Raw genomic sequence first — 20594 nt, 5'->3', positions numbered from 1 at the left:
GGGTGCAAAAAAATCTAAACATTGAGAAAATCTCCTTTAAAGATGTTCATTTATGTTGGCGATTGTGCTGCATTCACTCACACAAATACATGTTTTATATATTTACAGTAGGAAATTTACAAAATATCTTCATGGAACATGATCTTTACTTAATATCCTAATGATTTTTGGCATAAAAGAAAAATCGTTAATTTTGACCCATACAATGTATTGTTGATTATTGCCACAGATATACCCGTGCGACTCGTGACCGGTTTTGTGATCCAGGGTCACATATAAAAGTTTATTTAACTTTTTAGTGTTAAATTAAAAGTACCCAGATGAAATCCTGCAGGTGTCAGTGCTTTCTCCATGCAATAGATGCACACCCTTGAATGAATGTGGATTTCTAGTGCATTTGCTTGAACTTCTTAGGTAATATCTATGGTTTAACCCATTTGAGTGGACTGAATAAAGCTCTCTACGAACTTGGCGTGCGATGCCGCGCTGACTGACATGTATGCGCATGAATCACTGTCACACACACAAGCTCAGAGCAATATAAGTTACTGCATGATAATACATTTTTAACTGGCAGAATAATAATGCATCACGATACACAGTCTAACTTTTAGTTATGTCTTTTAACTATTATAGTATTTTGAAAGGCAAAAACATGAACTTTAACTATTGGCTTTACTTCACTGTAGCGTGAGGCCAGTAGCATTTAGCATTAGCACCTAAGCCTGAGCTAACTCGATCACGCCAAGCTATCCTTGGACACAGCCCATGTCTAAATGCACTGAGTTGCTGCCATGTGATTGGCTGATTAGATATTTTCTTTTTGTATTTCAGAGCATATGAATTTATGAGTTTGTGACACAGAGGAACAGAAAGGGAGAGAGAGAGACTCACTGTAGTCGCTGTTTTCATCTTTACTCCCAACGACGGTTCCGTCCGGCTGCATCTGCAAGTAGAAGCCCTGCTCACTGAAGAGCCTGGTCACTATCCCCTTCAACTGAGGATCTGGAACACACACACACACACACACACACACACACACACACTGGTCACTATCCCCTTCAACTGAGGATCTGGAACACACACACACACACACACACACACACACACACTGGTCACTATCCCCTTCAACTGAGGATCTGAAACACACACACGTCACAACACACAACTGAAGAGCCTGGTCACTATCCCCTTCAACTGAGGATCTGGAACACACACACACACACACACACACACACACACACACACACACACACTGGTCACTATCCCCTTCAACTGAGGATCTGAAACACACACACGTCACAACACACAACTGAAGAGCCTGGTCACTATCCCCTTCAACTGAGGATCTGGAACACACACACACACACACACACACACACACACACACACACACACACACACACACACTGGTCACTATCCCCTTCAACTGAGGATCTGAAACACACACACGTCACAACACACAACTGAAGAGCCTGGTCACTATCCCCTTCAACTGAGGATCTGGAACACACACACACACACACACACACACACACACACACACACTGGTCACTATCCCCTTCAACTGAGGATCTGGAACACACACACACATAAACACACACTGGTCACTATCCCTTTCAACTGAGGATCTGAAACACACACACACACATACACACACAGACACACACACACATATACACACACACACACACGGGTCACTTTCCCCTTCAACTGAGGATCTGAAACACACACACACACACACACACACGTCACAACACACACCTGAAGAGCCTGGTCACTATCCCCTTCATCTGAGGATCTGAAACACACACACACACACACACACACACACACACACGTCACAACACACACACACACACACACACCTGCAAAGCCTGGTCACTATCCACTTGTGAAACACACAATATAATAAACATCTTCAATGGCTTTTTGAGGGATTTTAGGTTCAGTAAATCAAGAACCTGTAAAGGACCTTATAGGACCTAAAAACATAAACAAGCACAAGTTTAAAGGGAATGGATGTCTCATAATGCTGAACTGATCACTGCGATGTACGGTTGTAAATGAATGAATTAAAAGAGGAGCCTGTCATGCTGCCGAAGTGCTGCTAACCAATTAAAATGTGTTAATTGTTTTATAGCTAATTGTGTTAGTAAACCGGCTCCCCTTCCCTGACATCTGTGGCACCGTCTCGCTCCTCAGCAGGACTTCAGTGCAATATCAGTATTAAAGGCCACAAACTATAAAAAGACCTCTGACATTTGAGTTACAAACACACTTCTACAATACTTCTCATCTTAGAAGAGCGCAGTACGAACGGAGAGAAGCAAAGAGTGAAACATGACGTCAGACATAAACAAACCCAACTGAGTAGAATATGATTTGCCAACTTTAATATGCATGTTTAATTTGAACACAAAAACACACACCTGTAAACTGACATAATATACAGTAACAGGGTCAAACTTTATAATAGTGTACATTAATAACATCAAACATTATGTAATTATCATTACTGAAATGAAGTTTAAACTTGAAACTTTCAATCTACTTATTATTGGTACAATACCAGTCAAAAGTTTTGGATCTGTAAGATTTTTAATGTTTTTAAAAGAAGTTTATTCTGCTCACCAAGCCTGCATTTATTACAATATAAAATAGCAGTTTTCTATGTGAATATATAGTAAAGTGTAATTTATTCCTATTATTTTTCAGCATCATTACTCCAGTCTTCAGTGTCACATGATCCTTCAGAAATCAGTATAATATGATGATTTGATGCTCAAGAAACATTTATGATTATTATCAGGGTTGAAAACAGTTGTTTACATTATTATTTCAGGATTCTTTGATGAATAGAAAGTTCAAAAGAACAGCATTAATCTGAAATAGAATCTTTTGTAACATTAAACACTACCGTTCAAAAGTTTGGGGTCAGTATTAATTTCTATTACATTTTTTGGGGGGGAAAGAAATAAAAGAAATCAATAGTAGGATAAATTAAATAAATCAAAAGTGGCAGTAAAGACATTTATAATGTTACAAAAGATTCTATTTCAAATAAATGCTGTTCTTTTAGAACTTAATATGTATCAATGAATCCTGAAAAATAATGTAAATAACTGTGTTCAACACTGATGATAATCATAAATGTTTCTTGATCATCAAATCATCATATTATACTGATTTCTGAAGGATCATGTGACACTGAAGACTGGAGTAATGATGCTGAAAATACAGCTTTGATCACAGGAATAAATTACACTTTACTATATATTCACATAGAAAACAGCTGTTTTAAATTGTAATAATATTTCACAATATTACTTTTTTTATCAAATAAACGTAGCCTTGGCTAATCTTACCGAATCTTACCAAAACTTTTGACTGGTAGTGTATATAGAACACATTATAAATGCTAATGCAATCATCAAAGTTATCAATAAAACAATCACGCAGTCCAACTTGCAGTATCATAGTGCAGCATAAACATACATCATCATACTCTCAGATATATATCTGTTGGCCGCGCGCACAGGTGATCATCACGCGAGGTGTTTATCTGGAGCTCTGCGCGCACAGGTGTGTGTGTGTGTGTGTGTGTGCGTGAGGTGTGAACGAACTGACCTGATTTCCGTCGCACGGGTCGTTTTTTCCCGCTGCAGAATCGGACTTTACCGAAGAGCCCGAACAGATGCCGGTTGCACAGGGAGGTTCGCCCGGACGGCTCTTTGCCCGGGCTGGAGCGACGCTTACCGGTCGTCGCGCGCTCACTGTTCGCCTCGCGCGCCTGCCGTTTCTGTCGGATGAGCGAGCTCGCGAGCGCCGCGGCCATCTCACGGGACACGGAGGGACGCGGGTCCGGTCGGTGCGGGGACGATCGTGCAGATTCGGTGCGTTTTCACGGTGCGGATCACCGGCGCGAGGGAGCGAGCGCGCGCGCTTCTCTCGTGCAGGCATGCACCGGAGCATGAGCGATACCGATAGACTCGGTTACTTACCACGGAAAGCACTTAAGAGTTACATAACCGCACAATTAGACCACATAACAGCAGAGAGCGTACAAAAAATGAGAGTCACAAGTTAACGGGAACGTCCGTTGTTCATGATATATGCGAAAAGCTTCTGTGTAAAATGCGCGGATGAAATCAGGGTCGATGCTGTTAAGTTGTCATCAGTAACACATCCGTTTGTCCTCAACATGTTGATTTAGCAACATCTCTGTCCGGTAGATCCAGTGCAGGGAAACGCATCAAAGCAAAATCCAACATTTTTCACCGAGAAACCGAGAACGCATTTTGTGTGATTCCAGCCGAATAGATGAAGTTGAGAATGATGCTGAGGAAAAGAGAGACACGGGAGGGGGAGTGTGTAAGTGTGTGTGTGTGTGACCACAAGGAAGAAGGAACTCGACTGAGAACAGAGGGGGGGGGGGGGGGGGGGTGGAGGTCAAAGCAACAGCTTTCCCGAAAAGAAATGGCACAACCGTCCGCAACCAGAAACAAAACTCAAAGTCAAAGTCACCATGAAATCAAAATGGACAGTTATGGAATACTGCAGCATTTATTATAAATGATTCATCCCTGCACATCATTTTTGGTTTAAATTCATGTTCCTCGTAATCTTGAATCAGAACAACTTCCCCTCCCCTTCTGCAGCAACATCTCTTCTCTGATGACGTCATTACTGGCATGAGGGCGGGGCAACCTGTCACTCACATGAGATCGACCAATAGCAAAGCACAACCATTCAAACAATTCCCCATGGATAAAATCAAGCCCCGCCTACACTTGTTCTTGTTCCAGAAGCCGTTTTAGAAGATGTGGATGGATTTGACAAGCCTGCAGTTTGTGAACGATAACACGTTTAGTCATGTGACGCATACTGTTTATTCACTTTCCTTTAATTCCTCCCCTATTCCAGCTCATGCTGCTTTGTATTCTGAGCACTTCTTGTGTTTATTTGCCTCTTTACGATGAATCGCTTGCTGTATTCCTGATTTTTTTAATCGCTTTGGATAAAAGCATCTGCAAAATGAATAAATGTAAATGTAATGCATATTGTTTAGTCATGTGATGCATATTGCACCGGTTGCACAGTAAGATGATTTAAAGGTAGGGTAGGCAATTTTTCAATAAAAACTCTTTTTGTTATTCTGTTTGAAACTCTCTTCACATCCTGAATCAATAACAGAAGTGGTCTAAATATTACAAAAATTACATATACATCAATCTGTGGACAAGAAGCTTTCAAGAAAAAAGAGCAAAAAGAGTGTTTTGAAACAAACACACCGTTTTCAACTGTATCCAGATTAATATAAACACAGCCTGAAATGGTGTTTCTCACTGGACAGATTACTGTAAACATTTATTGTTGGTTTAACGTTAAAAAAGTAAGTTACCTGGTTGCCTTAAAATTTTGAGTTCGCTGAAATTAAAAATTTGAGTTCATACAATGAAGGAGATTGGTTTAATTAACATGCACTCAAAATAGTATGTTATCTGAATCACATTAATTATCTAAGTTGATTTGACAAAAGATAAAAAGTTGTGATAATTTTAATAAATAATTTTAATAAAAATATTTTTGTTAGGGCTGTGAAACGATTAATCGTGATTAATCGCATCCAAAATAAAAGTTTGTGTTTACATAATATATGTGAGTGTACTGTGCATAATTATTTTGTATACATAAATACACACACATGCACATATATATAATACAAATTATATATATATATATATATACAGTATATATAAGCAACTATTTCTTAAATATATGCATTTGTGTATATATATACAAAATAATTATGCACAGTACACACACATATATTATGTAAACAAACTTTTATTTTGGATGCGATTAATCGCGATTAATCGTTTCACAGCCCTAACGCCTCGCAGACTTGGCTCAAATTAACGACAAAAATCAGTGGAGATTCAGCGCGAAAAGTCGTTTACCGACGCTCGAGTACGAAACAAATGTTGCAAGTAAATCATTACAATGCAGAACCTTGTAAACGACTCAGTATCATTAGGACAACGTTTAATTAGGGCATTTCAAACGCAGTTCGATTATTACATTTATGGATGGTTTGGCTTCACGCGATCGCTTGTTACGATGAACGGCGGCCGCTAGTTTGCGCGGGTAGGCGTAGCGACGGACGGATGCTGACTCAGGTGCCGATAGCGTATCGAAGACACTGAGCTGTCGGGTGCTGACTGAGAGATGGCTTCTGAAGTCTCCAGTAAAGAGGCCAATCACTGTGACCCAGATACATCATTCAACCTTCATCACACAACACTGATTATTTTATCACTGAGAGAAAGAGAGAGACGGGGGAAAAGAGAGAAAGAGAGGATGTCTATCTATAGTCTCCGCTGAGTAGGCCAGTAGTACTTGTGCACACACATACACACACACGCTTCGCAAACGCACACGCACACACACACACACACACACACACACAATGTAAAATGGATGATGTTAAGAAGGAAAACACTAAATTACAGTAAGATTGAACTCTTTAAGAGCTCTACTTCTTTAAGTGCATGACCTCATGTGATGAGAATAAACAATAGTGTGCCAAATTTACGTGCTTTTCATTGATATTTTTGGTCATGCATGCGTTTGGTTTTTTTTAGACATCACAACATTATAATGTACAGTATGAAATATGGATAACTACTCATTTTGAGATGAATAGTTCATGAGGAAGGTCGGACCTCCATTACAGGATAGTGCAGTTCAAGAAGTAGTTCCTCTTAAAGAGTTAAATCTCAGACGAAATCTAGTGCTTGCCCTTTAAAGGGGCGGTTGATTATGACTTGACTTTTCTAACTTTAGTTAGTGTGTAATGTTGCTGTTTGAGCATAAACAACATCTGCAAAGTTACAACGCTCAAAATTCAAAGCAAAGGGAGATATTTGCTTTTAAAGAAATCGCTTTTTAAGGACTACAACAAACGGCTGGTAGAGACTACACCACATTCCTCCCGGGTTAGTGACATCACCAACCCTAGAATTTACATAAACCCCGCCCCCTGAACACGATTTATAGATTATCATGACAGATTATGCTAATCAATGACTAGAAGATAACTACACATCAGCTTCATAAATTCATCAACTAACCATTCAGAAATGTCCTGTTGCTTCTACATGTTGTCACTTCTTCTTGAGTCTCTCCATCATTGTCTGACTCCGGTTTGAACATAAAAAGCTAAAAGTTTTTGAAATGTTCAGTGCATGTGTGTGTGAGGTAAAAGGACACGAGCTCTTGAAGCTCCGCCCCCTGTGCCGGGAGCAGCAGCTCATTTGCATTTAAAGGGACAGACACAAAAACGGCGCGTTTTTCGCTCACCCTCAAAAAGTGACAATTTTAACATGCTATATAAAAATATCTGTGAGGTATATTGAGCTAAAACTTCACATACACACTCTGGGGACATCAGAGACTTATTTTACATCTTGTGAAAAGGGCATTATACCACCCCTTTAAATTAGCGCCAGATGATGGAAAAAATCATTTCAAGGCAGGCGGAAATGAGCATCTACATTTAAAGGTGCAGTGTGTAATTTTTAGCGGCATCTAGTGGTCAGATTGCGAATTGCACCCAACAGAAGTTACGGTGGGCGACAGGAAGTGATGTTGTCGTCTGAGACAGCAGAGAGTAGCCAGTTCAATGAGCTTTCTTTACAAAGATAAATTCAGAAATTAGGTTTACTTAATTACTCAGTGAAACGATATGTTATTGTGAATATTATTGTCACTTGTTCATCATTGTGTCAGTGTTTTATTCGCTGACTTTAGCTTTAGCTTCTTTGCATGAAGAACAACACAGTGACGAAACACGTTTGTCCATTCAGGGCCACTGTAGAAACGTGTGTGTAAGGAGACCCGCGGTGTGTGTAGAGAGAAATGCTCATTCTAAGGTGATAAACACATAAGTAAGGTCTTTATACACCACTGAAAACATAGTTATGTATATGATATTGCATTTCTGTCAACAGATCCTCCTAAATATTACACACTACACCTTTAAATATGAGATTTTTTCTGTTGAGTCACCAAAGCGCAGTGACCTGTAAAGAACAAGATGAGAATAAGGAGGAAGAGGAAGGCCGAGCTGACAGACGAGTGTTGAAGATGACCCCAATGACCCAGGAGTAGTATAACCCCGTCTCAGCACTGCAGGTGTGTGTGTGTGTGTGTGTTCTGAAGAGTGTATCCTATACCGATCCCAAAATGAGTGTACGTTTCAAATCAGAGATCAGATTTGGGAAAATAAGAAAAGAGACGGAAACTGAAACTCTATAATCTGTATTCAGTGTCTTTGGGTTGGTGGGAGCCGTGCTCTGATTGGTCAGTCGATGAAGGAAGGAACCAATCGCAATCTGTCGTTATTATGACCCCTGATGGAGCAGTTTGGAAATTGATCTGAAAACTCAACACCAACACACACACACACACACAGGTCATCAACTATTTTGAAGTTTCCGCTGTCATTGTGATCAATGTCTTGACCCCTTCACATGGACACACTTATATAAATACAGCATTTTAAACATGCTGTCCGTGGCGCACTTTATTAGTATAAACGCTTTCAGATATTGAATGAATTAAGCTGGGTTCACTACACAATATTTTTGTCTGATGCGTCCCGATGGTGGACGAATATTACGAATCACCACGTACCTGATATCGTGTAGTCTGAACCCGGCATTACTTACAAGTCGAAATTTTTTATATTATCGCACAGCTATATATTAAAAGTTGGATTAAAATGACATCCTACTTTACCAGCAAATCTCAGCAGCTTGAGTGTTTCATCACAAAATGTTTTAATCGCTCAGCTCTGTGTATAAACTTTGTCCAACATTATCAACATATTTACAGTACACTCAAGTAAATCAATATACACTCTTAGAAAAAAGGTTCAATAGGGTTCTATGAACTTTAGGGTTCTTGACTCAATTCTAAAGAACCCTTTATGCTAAAAAGGCTCTATATAAGGAGAAATGTCTTACATGATTGCATAATACTTTCATGTTTATAGTTATTTAAAAAAAATCTAGTGATAAAGTACATTTACGAGCTACTTCAGTCATAGAATTTATAAATATTAAATAAAAATATTTATAAATGTTTTATAAAAATTAAATAAATATTCATTAAAAGTAAATCCATAAAATGATGGGACCCCTGAAAGCTTCTTTGAAGCACCTTAAAGATTCTATATAGAATCTTTTCTTCTAAGCAAATCTCAATCTTGCTATATTATTAAATATATTAAAGTCCCCCTGTAGTCAATAATTCTATCCCTTAAAACTCATCTTTCCTTCATTTTTTTTTGAATATCTTGAATGTAACTCGACACCCTTGCCTCATTTAGTATGCGCGGTTCTATGAATATGCAAATGAGCCCCGCCTCCACTCACTCACTCAGCTCAGAGATCCACTGGTTGACGATCACACGTTGATCTGATTGGTTACAAGGTAGTTTGTGACGTCAGAAACACCAGCGATTTCAAAGCGTGTTTTTGAGACTGTCTTTGGTTCACTGCAGTTTTAAGGAGGAAATACTCAGCAATGGAGTCGACTTACACATGGTTTGTCTTAAAGCATATTAAAAACACCACATAGACATATAAACAACATTAAAAGCTGGATTTACACCACAGGGGGACTTTAACTAATATAATCAGCTAAATGTGTATGAAGATATAAACATTAACATCCTGATTTTCTGTAAAGCTGCTTTGAAACGATGTGTATTGTGAATAGCGCTACACAAATACATCTATGATTCCAGCATTGCATTGCATTCTAGAAATGACACTAATAATGTTGCATTAAAAGGCAGTATTATTAAACTACCTAACTAGACTTTGCACTCTGTAATGCCTATAGAAGTGCAGCTCACTAAGTCAATGGCTCAATGCTGCCACTTAGTGGTGAGCAGTGTGAAGCGCAGCCTCCACCATCATCATCATCAACCACTAAACACAACAGCATCGGCAGCTCCACAAATAAACACTACAGAGAGAGAGTGCGATGAATGTTTCATGTGTACCAGTGTATTTGCGTGACGCAGTCGTTTATTCTGAGAGCCTGCATCATTTATGAGCATCTGCACTCACTCACATCAGTACCGCTCTCACATCCGCATGCAGCTTTAAAACCTTCAACAACCAACAACAGCAACAGCAAAATGCCTATAAACATTCACTCACACTGATTTGAGACTGTAAATGCAGGCAATGGAAGTCCTTGATTAGAGCAAGTCATGGTACTATTTATATCCATATTAGCAACCGATGTATAATGCAGTGCCTTTGATCTCACAGGATCATGCATTTCATTTATACAATCCTTTATGACGTCATCATGCTGTCCTCATTTTTTTTTATTTCTTATTTTGGTTAAAAAGAGAAAGAGTGTCTCTGGATCATCTCCACTAGGTGGCAGTAAAACATCCTGATCCTTTAGAAGCTTGTTTCCACCACAGAATAACAAAAAAAAGGTAATCGCGACTTTTTTTCTCACAATTGTGTGATTTTAACTCACAAATGCGTGTTATAAAGTCAGAATTGTAAGATATAAACTCAAAATTCTGAGGGAAAAAGTTGGTCTTTTTTTCCTTAGAATTGGACTTTTTAACTTGCAATAGTGAATTTATATTTTGCAATTCTGACTTCATATTAGGGATGGGACGAAATATCGTTTGACGAAATATCGCGATACAAAACGTGACGAAACGCATCGAGGTCGAAAAAAATGGATCGCGAAATAAAGATAATGGCACTGCTGCATGATTTGCGTAGTATATGTAATAAAATATGTATATTTTATTGACACTGGAACAGTATGCATTCAAAAAGAATGCTTATTTAATTCAATAATAAATATTACAAAAAGTTGGTTTTAGCTGGATTCGAACCCCAGTCTCGGTGAGCACCTGCAATAGAAAACAGTGTAATATAAATGCGTGATTTTCCCACACGAAGAAACCGGAAATTGTATCATAAGACCTATGCTGAGGAAGACATATCTCTGAACGTCACATTTCACCTTTTCTTTTCGATTTTCTGCGTTTTTCGCATCCACAGCCTGTATTTTGAATGGTGTTTGACAATTCAGAGCCACAGTGCAAGCGAACGACAAAATCCAGCTGTTCGGTTCTGTCTGCCCAGCGCTTCCGCCGGCCGTGTGTGTGTGTGTGTGTGTCCATACCTTAGACATACTGCCAGTCTCTGTTCAGGATCGATTGGTTCACGGAAATTGGTCGTCTTCTTTTTAATATGTGGCTTCAGTATCGCTAGCAAAGCATCAAACTATTCCACTGACATTCTGAGGTAAATTTTTAATTGCTCGGGCCTCGGGATAATTTCGCAACTCCTTGATAAGGAGGTGAAACTCTCCTTCTTCTCGGCGCAATCTCAGGATTGGATGGTCCCAATATTTTCCTCTTTCTTTTTCTCTTTTTAAGAAGAAAGAGGGCAACGAAATCATCCTCACTGCTCGACGAATCCATTTAGTATTTTTTGCGGTTTTTTTTTTTTGCGCAAAGGTTTAATAAATACGCATCGGACTCAGTGTGCAAGGTTTCTGTGCGTGACGAATTTTAAGGCTGACGAACACGAAAAAACGCATACGAAAATTTCGGACTCAGTGTGCAATGGCCTTAAGACTGTCTGTAAGCTATGCCATGCTGTCATTCCGTACACCACATCCAACACATCAAACATGAACCACCACCTTCAACGTCACCATAATAAAGTTGTTGTTAAACAGTAATATTTTTTTTCTTTTTTGATATCGTATCGTGACGTATCGTATCGTGACCCTGGCATATCGAGGTGCATCGTATCGTGAATTTAAGTGTATCGTCCCATCCCTACTTCATATCATGCAACTGTGAGTTTATATCTCATTATTCTGACTTTATAACACGCAATTGTGAGTTTATATCTTGCAATTCAGACGTTATAACACGCAACTTTGAGTTTATATCTCGTTCTTCGGGCTTTATATTATGCAATTGTGAGTTTATATCTCGTAATTTTGACTTTATAACATGCAATTGTGAGTTTATATCTCGTTATTCGGACGTTATAACACGCAATTGTGAGTTTATATCTCGTTCTTCGGGCTTTATATCATGCAACTGAGTTTATATCTTGCAATTTTGACTTTATAACATGCAATTGTGAGTTTATATCTCGTTATTCGGACTTTATATCATGCAAATTTGAGTTTATATCTCGTTCTTCGGGCTTTATATCATGCAACTGTGAGTTTATATCTTGCAATTTTGACTTTATAACATGCAATTGTGAGTTTATATCTCGTTATTCGGACTTTATATCATGCAAATTTGAGTTTATATCTCGTTCTTCTGACTTCATAACACGCAACTGTGAGTTTATATCTTGTTATTCAGACTTTATAACATGCAACTGTGAGTTTATATCTTGCAATTCTGACTTTATAACATTTCTGAAAAATTAAGTCAGAATTGCGAGATGTAATGATAAATTATTGCGTTCGATCTGTTTGGCTCGTTCACTTAAGTCTGTGAAGTTTAGCGGAGACTCGTGGAGGCTCATCCAATCCTGACGAGCAAAATGGAAATATTTGCATGATTTTCTAACATTTACAGATGGCGATCATACATGTGACATGATGAAAACACCACGTCAAACGCATTACAGCACAATTATCTGATGCAGCAAATCAGGCTATACACGTTAACTATATCTTACGAGTTATTTTGAAGCCCTTTATATAAAGCATACTCATATTAGGACAAATTGGATTAAGCTCTTGCCCAATCGGATATGCAATATGCAAATTGGATTAAGCTCACTCTGTGTTCTCCGCTATTTTCCTATCAAACTACTGTATATATCGATATAAACGCTATTGCCTCATCCTATATCACTCAAACTCGATGTACCGCCCAGCCCTGTATTTTTAATCGAAACATTAAAACTCTTACCGACTCCAAACATTTAAACGGTAGTGTATATGTATAGGCCTTATACCTTATCATAAAACAAACAATTAAACCTAAAACTAGGGATGCTCTAATCAGGATTTTTGCTATATTTTTTACGACATTCTTGTTGATACCGACCCCAATCCTTCAAGCTTTATATAAGTGTTATATAATTATAAGTGTAAGCTCTCGGTTGACTGTCACTGATAAACACAGAAGGCATTTTAATGGTTTCAGGTGGCATACTTAGAAGTAATGGCTAATTATTTCTACCTTTTTGTGTTTATTCAAAGCAATCAAATGTTATGGCATTTGGAGCCATGGTAGCTTTTTTTACCAAAAATGTGGTAAAAAAATGAACATAAGAAATGCGTACATATGTAAAAGCTAACTACACGCGATAAAAGGTTATTTTTCCATGTTAATCAGAGAGTGTTTGTCCTAACTAGCCGCGACATGCGACGATCTGCGACGTCGCGCTGGAACAACAAACACAAAGTGTGGCGATGATAATCTCAGGTGCTGTTTATGTGCTTTATTTAATGTTAAAAGCGTGTAATGTGACTTTGAATATCATTTAGTGCTCCAGCTTTGTAGCTGTAAAATCAACAATGGATAATTCACCTCAGATCTTGAAATTAAACAAATGGAAATGAGAACGTTCAAACTGTGAACATACAAGTGTATTCTTTGACAAAAATAGCTTTAGTAACTCAGTAGCCTATGTATTTTTAATAATGTTTAAATGGTGTAATATTTTTGAATTTGATTATGTAGCTACTGATCCATTTTCTTGCAAGTGCCGTCTAGATTACTCTCTGGTGCCGTGCACTCGCCGCGGGACTCCGCCCACACACTGTTCTGATTGGCTGACTCCGCCCACACACTGTTCTGATTGGCTGAATCCGCCCACACGCTGTTCTGATTGGCTGAATCTGCCCACACGCTGTTCTGATTGGTTGACTCCGCCCTCACGCTGTTCTGATTGGCTGTGGGTTTTGATTGATTTTGACGCATCTCACAGTTGCGTCGTGTCTAGTGTGGACAGACAAATTATTTGTTGCTGGAATCTTATCGTATCGCGTCTGGTTAGGACATGTGTTACGCCCCATGGCTCAAAAGGACGCAACAAAGACGGGGACACACGCAGAAGTGCCAAAAAATATACGAAATTTATTAACAAAAGAGAACTATACAGAAAAAGAATGAAGTAACATGAGACTGTCAGGAATCAGTGGTGTAAAGTTAAGTGAATGCATGAAGTGTAATGGGCTGTAGTAATGTTGGATGCAAAACATAAACAGAAAGCAAACAAAACAAAGTCAGAAATGCAGCCGCGCCCCTCCCGCAGTCATTTGTCATAAGGCCCTTTTTAAAGGAAGAGACCGGAAAACAACAGCAGGTGTCCTCGATAAGAACGCCCACCAATAACTCCTTTGGAAGGCGGCACATTTCCATTTCAACACAGGGATGACGCACATGAGTCGTCACACATGGTATCAAGAAAAAGTAATCGATCCAATCCAAGCGCGCTCCAGCTGTAAAACAGTGTCCGATTGGTCTCAACACATCATCCCTATATCCATTATCAGGGTGGGAAATTTGTGATTTTGCCTTGTATAGCAGCCACAGTGGCTGGTGGATTGTAAAACTCATTATCTGCTAATGTGAACACGCCTACTGAGAGCGTGCGCTATTCAAACACAAATGATCTGAGGCAATCCATGCAAACATGTCAACGCCCACATCAGCTGGATAAAACACATCAAGTTTAATCAGATTCATGTACTTTACGTCGTCTTTGCTACACTGTGAGGAATAATATTATCATCATAATAATCCTGGGAAATTTACCTCAGAAGTGCTGGTTTAGTTTCACTTCGAGGAGCAACGAATCCAGCTGAGGATTGTGAATAGTAAGTTCTTTATTCTTAAGTGCTTTGTTCTAATCACGATGTGGAATAGTGTCTGTAAACCGACTGTTTAAATATGAATCGCGTGTCTGTGTGTGAATGAATAAACAGCACAGCTGTAGTAAACAACAGCGCGCATCTGTGCTGTTCATTCACACTCGCACTTACATTAGTAAACATGTTATTTTTACATGAACACATCTACTATTTTAGCTTTTACCAAACTATATTGCTATACTGAAATGAGTAAAAATCGACTGAAATCTGTGGAAATAAAATGTCTTTGTATAAGCAACATATTAAACTGCAAATTAACATTAACATCTGCTAATATGGATTAAATATGCTAATATCATAAAAACGATATTTTACAGACGAAATATGAATGTTTAGACAAGATTTCGTTGATTAGTTTTGGATAGATTATAAAGTTTTTACTGTAAAAAAGACTACTGCCAGATCAAATAAGTTTTTGTTCACCAATTTCTGCTCATATGTTAAATATATAGTATGGGATGTTTTGTCAAAAATAGAGACCTTTCGCAAAGACCCGCCCCCCTTAGTTACTGTCGCTATGTTCGACAAGCTACGCTGCTCTCACGCCACACCATGTTCTCACGCAGTGAAAAATACATCGCGGAGCAGAGAGGAGACTGACAACAACGCTGACAGACCTGGTTACTTTTCGGTTACTTTTGATATTAAACATATTAAACAAAGTCTCACCTTTCAAATTTGGTCATTTTTTAAAAGAAATTTAAACGATACATACCGTTTTGTGGCTCTTAAATGTGTATGACAGATTGCTGTAGAGCATCAGTTAAAGCTGCTCGTGAACCGATCATCTCTTCCTTCTAGTTCATTTATAGCATCAAATAAACATGAATGAACATAAGAAGGAATGTTGTTTTAACCGCGGAAAGGCGTCAGTACACACCGTTTTTCAAGTTCAAATCCTCCCATGTTAATCTGCTATCTCTCCTGACTGCTTTGTCGGACAAAATGGCGGATGGAGGATTATGATTGGTCAGATCACCTGTCAATCAAGCTCCCTGCGAAGGGTCAATTATCAACTAAGATGTTATTATAGTTCTGTCAGGTCCATTAAGTCAAGAACACACAGACAATAAAAATAATTTAAGAATTTTTATTGAATAGATTGCAAACAAGCTGATGTTCCTGAATTGAAATTTGGCGGTATGGCTCTGTTCAGGGAGTCCTCCGACCTTTCATGAGCACCATGAAATAGCAGAGAGTCAGAGGACGGACAGCAGCATTAGGGAACGCTCACACAGTTTAGGAGAGCTAAAATATCCCCCTGTGAACAGAGCAGGCAACATGACATAAAGCAAATGCCACGTTATGCATAAGGAGGAGCTGGGGAGGTGGCGGGCAGCAGAAGCGAGCAGCAAGCATGTATGAGCAACTGAATGTGCTTTAAATAGGGCGTCTTGTTTGAGCTTTGGCCATTGAGCAGCAAGGGGAGTTACCCAGCTAATGCAGCTGGAGCAGATCAGCTGACGGGACAGTGTTGTTAGCAAACAGCATTAGCCGCGTCTTGACTACCTGGCCTGCCAGAACTGACGCTGACGCTCAATTGTTTGTTCCAATATTCAAACTAATGAATCCTTAACTTTGAAATACGTATGATAAAATGTATACTTTTTACACTGTTAAAATTGTAATTGTTGTTGTAATTGTAACCTTTTTTTTTTTTTTTAAGTGGCTGGTAAAAAATATAAGTGGCTGGTAAAATTGGGCATCCACCAGCCTGATTGGGCATCCACTGTGCAATTTCCCAGCCTGTCCATTATACAGTTTCCATTGATTGAAATTTCAAATGACGTTGGAAAACACTGCGTCATGATCGCGTCATGATCGGATCCCGGAAGACCTATAGCTTTAGCGAAGCAATGTCAGTCCATGAGGATCTTCTCAAGATCTACTCATCATGTCATGTTGTGTTTGGGCTCGTTTGAATCGAGTTGATTATCGACTGATACGGATACCGCAACTTATGCAACTCACCAGAAGTAGCGTGGTGCGTCATGGCGTAGCGTCAATATCAGCAGTACACCGCATAATCCGTGGAATACGTATGTTTGTTTGGCCGGAAGCTAGTTATTTTACTTTATAAAGTTTTAAATATTAATATTTTTCTTACACAAACTCATGGCTTTGCTTCAGAAGGCCTTTATTAACCCTGGAGCCGCGTGAAGCTCGTTTATAATGGATGGATGCACGTTTTTGAGCTTCAATCTGTTGGTTGCAATCCACTGCCATTATAAAGCTTGGAAGAGCCAGGTTATTTTTTTTAATATAACTCCGATTGAGTTCGTCTGAAAGATGAAAGTCATACACACCTAGGATGGCTTGAGGGTGAGTCAATCGTGGACTAATTTTCATTTGAAAGTGAACTACTCCTTTAAGTCACTTCTGTGTTGGTTTCAAGAGAGAGAGAGGAAGGTTGCCGCTTGGTAAAAACGCAATACCTATTCCCAACACACAACTCAAAAAGTTATGCATTCAACACACTTCTCTGTGCTACAATCCTGCAGATTAATGACCGAACATAAAACGTTCACACAGCATGCGATGCTGGGATAACAACGGTCACACAATGGCAGCCCTGCACTGACACATTAACTTTAAGGAGAGAATAGTTGCCATTGTAAGGCAAAGTGTTGGGAAGTACTGTAACTATGGCAACACTTCTTCAGTATGGGAAAGGTGACTGGATAATGCAGGTGTGTTTGAGAGCATCTGCAGTGTGTGTGTGTACTGATATGACGTGTGACACGACAGAACTATTAACCAAACACCCCATGGCGTCTATCGCTCTCACAGCGTTTAAACTATCACTGCAGGAAAAAAATTAAAAAATCAAGGTCAGGTTGCTATAAATAACCAGATTCATGAATTATTTCTGCCTGAACATTACTGAAGACGTGTCTCTAGTCCACACCTAAACAAGCACACTACAAAACATACATATATTGTACACAAAATTAACCCCGACACAACCATCACTCGGTTTCAATGGCAATTGAACATGGGATTTTGTCTCGGTTCATTCAAAAACACACATGCAAAATCATCTCACGACTCTTTCTGGTTTATTCATGACATGCAGAACAGCATTCAAATCCCTCCTGGATGGTGTCTGACACCAATGCCAACATAACAGCATACGTTTATGCTTTTATAATAGTAAAAACCACAACAAGCTATAGTACCGACATGACATAATTATCTTTAATGATCTGAGTGGGTTCAGTCAGAAAGTGTGTGGGATCTGTAAATCAGCAGCTCTGACTGTAATGGCACCAGTAATTGGATATAGTGTGTGTGTGTGTGTGTGTGTGTGTGTGTAGTTATTGATTAAAAACTGGGGCAGCTTCCAAATGCATTGCTGGAATCTGTGATCAGGCTCAGAGACACTGGCGAGATCCCATAATGCACCTGTGGAAGAACAACAATAGAGCCCACCCATTCTGATTTCAACTAGGGCTGCACGAAATCAGAAAAACAGACATTGCCATATATATAGGGGTGTGACGGTTAGTATATAACCGTGAGACCGACGGTTATAGTTGAACACCGTCATTACAACTCTATAACCGTCAAAACCGTGTTATTAAAATATTTTTTACAAACATTTTTTAGCATAGAGAATGCTTAAATACTAATTAAAAACAATTGTTAACAGTCTGTGTTATTAATGGTCATCGTTTCCAACTGTATTTGATTCTTTGCCCCTTGACCGACCGCCAATCATTTGAGATAGAAATAAAAGCTATGATATAGTGATGTGCCATCATTATGAGATTTATTAAACAAATGAAAAACATTTGCAATAATAAACATTAGCAATGAACATTTGCAATCGGGAGACATGGTTTTTACCACTTAATGAAGTTTTGTTTTGTAAATCGTCAGACATGATTTTTACCACTTCATTAAGTTTTGCTTTGTAGAAAGCCTTTCTTTAAAGCGAATTTCGTTTTGTACAAATTGTATCTTAATTTTAATAAATGTTTCATCAACCAATTGCATGTATTTAATAAATAAAAAGGAGACAAAATATAGGAGACAATATAATAACCGTGACATGGAGGCTCCGATGCGCCGCGTTCACTTGCATTGCATTGTGAAGTTGAACTAGAGCGCATCTCATCGTAAATGAATGAAACTCAGCGTAGGCTATGCCTCATACATTAACATTGAATATCTTTGCTGCATCCTTTCTAGAACAGACAAGGGCTTTCCTGCGGCTCGCATCAGCAGAGCATTGCATCGTCCATAGGCCGCAAAACAATCAGCGGATGGCGGGCGGGTGCGGCTTTGAAATCTGGTCAAAAAACGTTGGTGCGGATGATGAGTTTTGTGATGCGGTTGCTTATGAACTAATACCCCATCCGCGTATCTCTACTGATAACAACATTGAACACTACACAAATATTAATTTTATTCAAACTAAGTTGTCCTATAACAGACAAACCCCCCCGATGACGGTTATGTTACGGACCGTCACATTTGACTCACGTCATAACCGTCATCACCAATTCTGAAACCGGCACACCCCTACATATATATATTGTGCGATATGAAAACAGTTTCACCAGACGAAAGAATAAATCCTTCTAGAATTTAGTTTTTGTAGAGGAGTGAATCTGCATAGAAAATAATAAACACATTACAAGCACAGATAAATACAATAGAACAAAGACACAAATGAAATAAACAGTGCTTTATGTTTTTCAGGCAAGTCTAACAGTACAGAAATGTAAATTAACACTGCATAGTCTTCACTGTATAAACTAAATATAATATATTGTTGTTTGTTTAACATTAGTGACAGACAGCTGCAGGAATATTAGGCTGCCGTCACTTTAAGAGCGAATGCACAGATCCAATATGCTGATACACATCTGTGTCTTTCTCAACTGTTTACGTTCACGCAAGTCATAGAGACTGTTACGGACACTTGCTGAGACGGACATTATGACATGTATGTGTCCGTTCAAGTGCAAATAGACGAGAAAGAGAACAGAATTTGGTGTGTTTGCGCACAGAAAACAGCGAGTGAGTAACGAATCAAGTTCTCTTTCGCATCTTCTTGCGCTAGAATGGCTTAAAATCGCTTGAATGTTTAAACTGACAGGATCTAAAACACGTGCAAATGATGAACTTCAGCTCTATGATGGGTAAACTTTCCAGTGAATCTATCAGGCATGAGCACGTCATGATAGCGATGCTGAAACCACATATCCGCAGCACTAATTTCAAGCAGTTTCAAAAGACAGAATTCTGTTCATAAAATATATTATAAACCGATTTTTATCGGACGATTTACATCGTAAATGCATCTCCACCTCTCAGACAAACCATTCAGAACTAGATAAGTAAAAATTATACAATAGGGAAACTTAAAATCAAATTGAAATGGAGGTAGTGACAGATTAGTGAACTGGAAGATCCAAAATGTAATTTTTTAAATAAAATTAAACTAAGATTATACGAGTACATTTTACAAGAACATACTATTTCAGTCTTTCTACTTAAAATTTGAATGTTTAATTCAATGTGTTGCTTGCCATTTCTTTGTAAATATTTCTAATTGAAAATTCTTTCCTACATTTTTTCAGTGCAGTTTTGATTAAAAACTAGGGATG

General features: G+C 38.7%; 1 protein-coding gene across 4 annotated transcripts in view; it reads right to left on the bottom strand.

The window, feature by feature from the left end:
• Positions 1 to 20594, bottom strand: part of fgf12b (fibroblast growth factor 12b) — a 74650-nt gene that overhangs the window by 18653 nt on the left and 35403 nt on the right. For 3 of the 4 annotated variants that reach the window (XM_084125916.1, XM_084125914.1, XM_084125915.1), the window contains exon 2: positions 895 to 1005. In XM_084125916.1, the coding sequence (XP_083982042.1) occupies positions 895 to 1005 (111 nt within the window). Of the gene's footprint in view, positions 1 to 894; positions 1006 to 3630; positions 4333 to 20594 lie in introns of those variants that run through there. The other variant, XM_084125913.1, reaches the window with a different exon arrangement.

This window comes from Abramis brama (genome assembly GCF_963993115.1).
Source record: "Abramis brama genome assembly, chromosome: 10".
NCBI classification, from domain to species: domain Eukaryota; kingdom Metazoa; phylum Chordata; class Actinopteri; order Cypriniformes; family Leuciscidae; genus Abramis; species Abramis brama.
The sequence above is the reverse complement of the archived record's forward strand: the minus strand, read 5'-3'. Positions and strand labels throughout refer to the sequence as shown.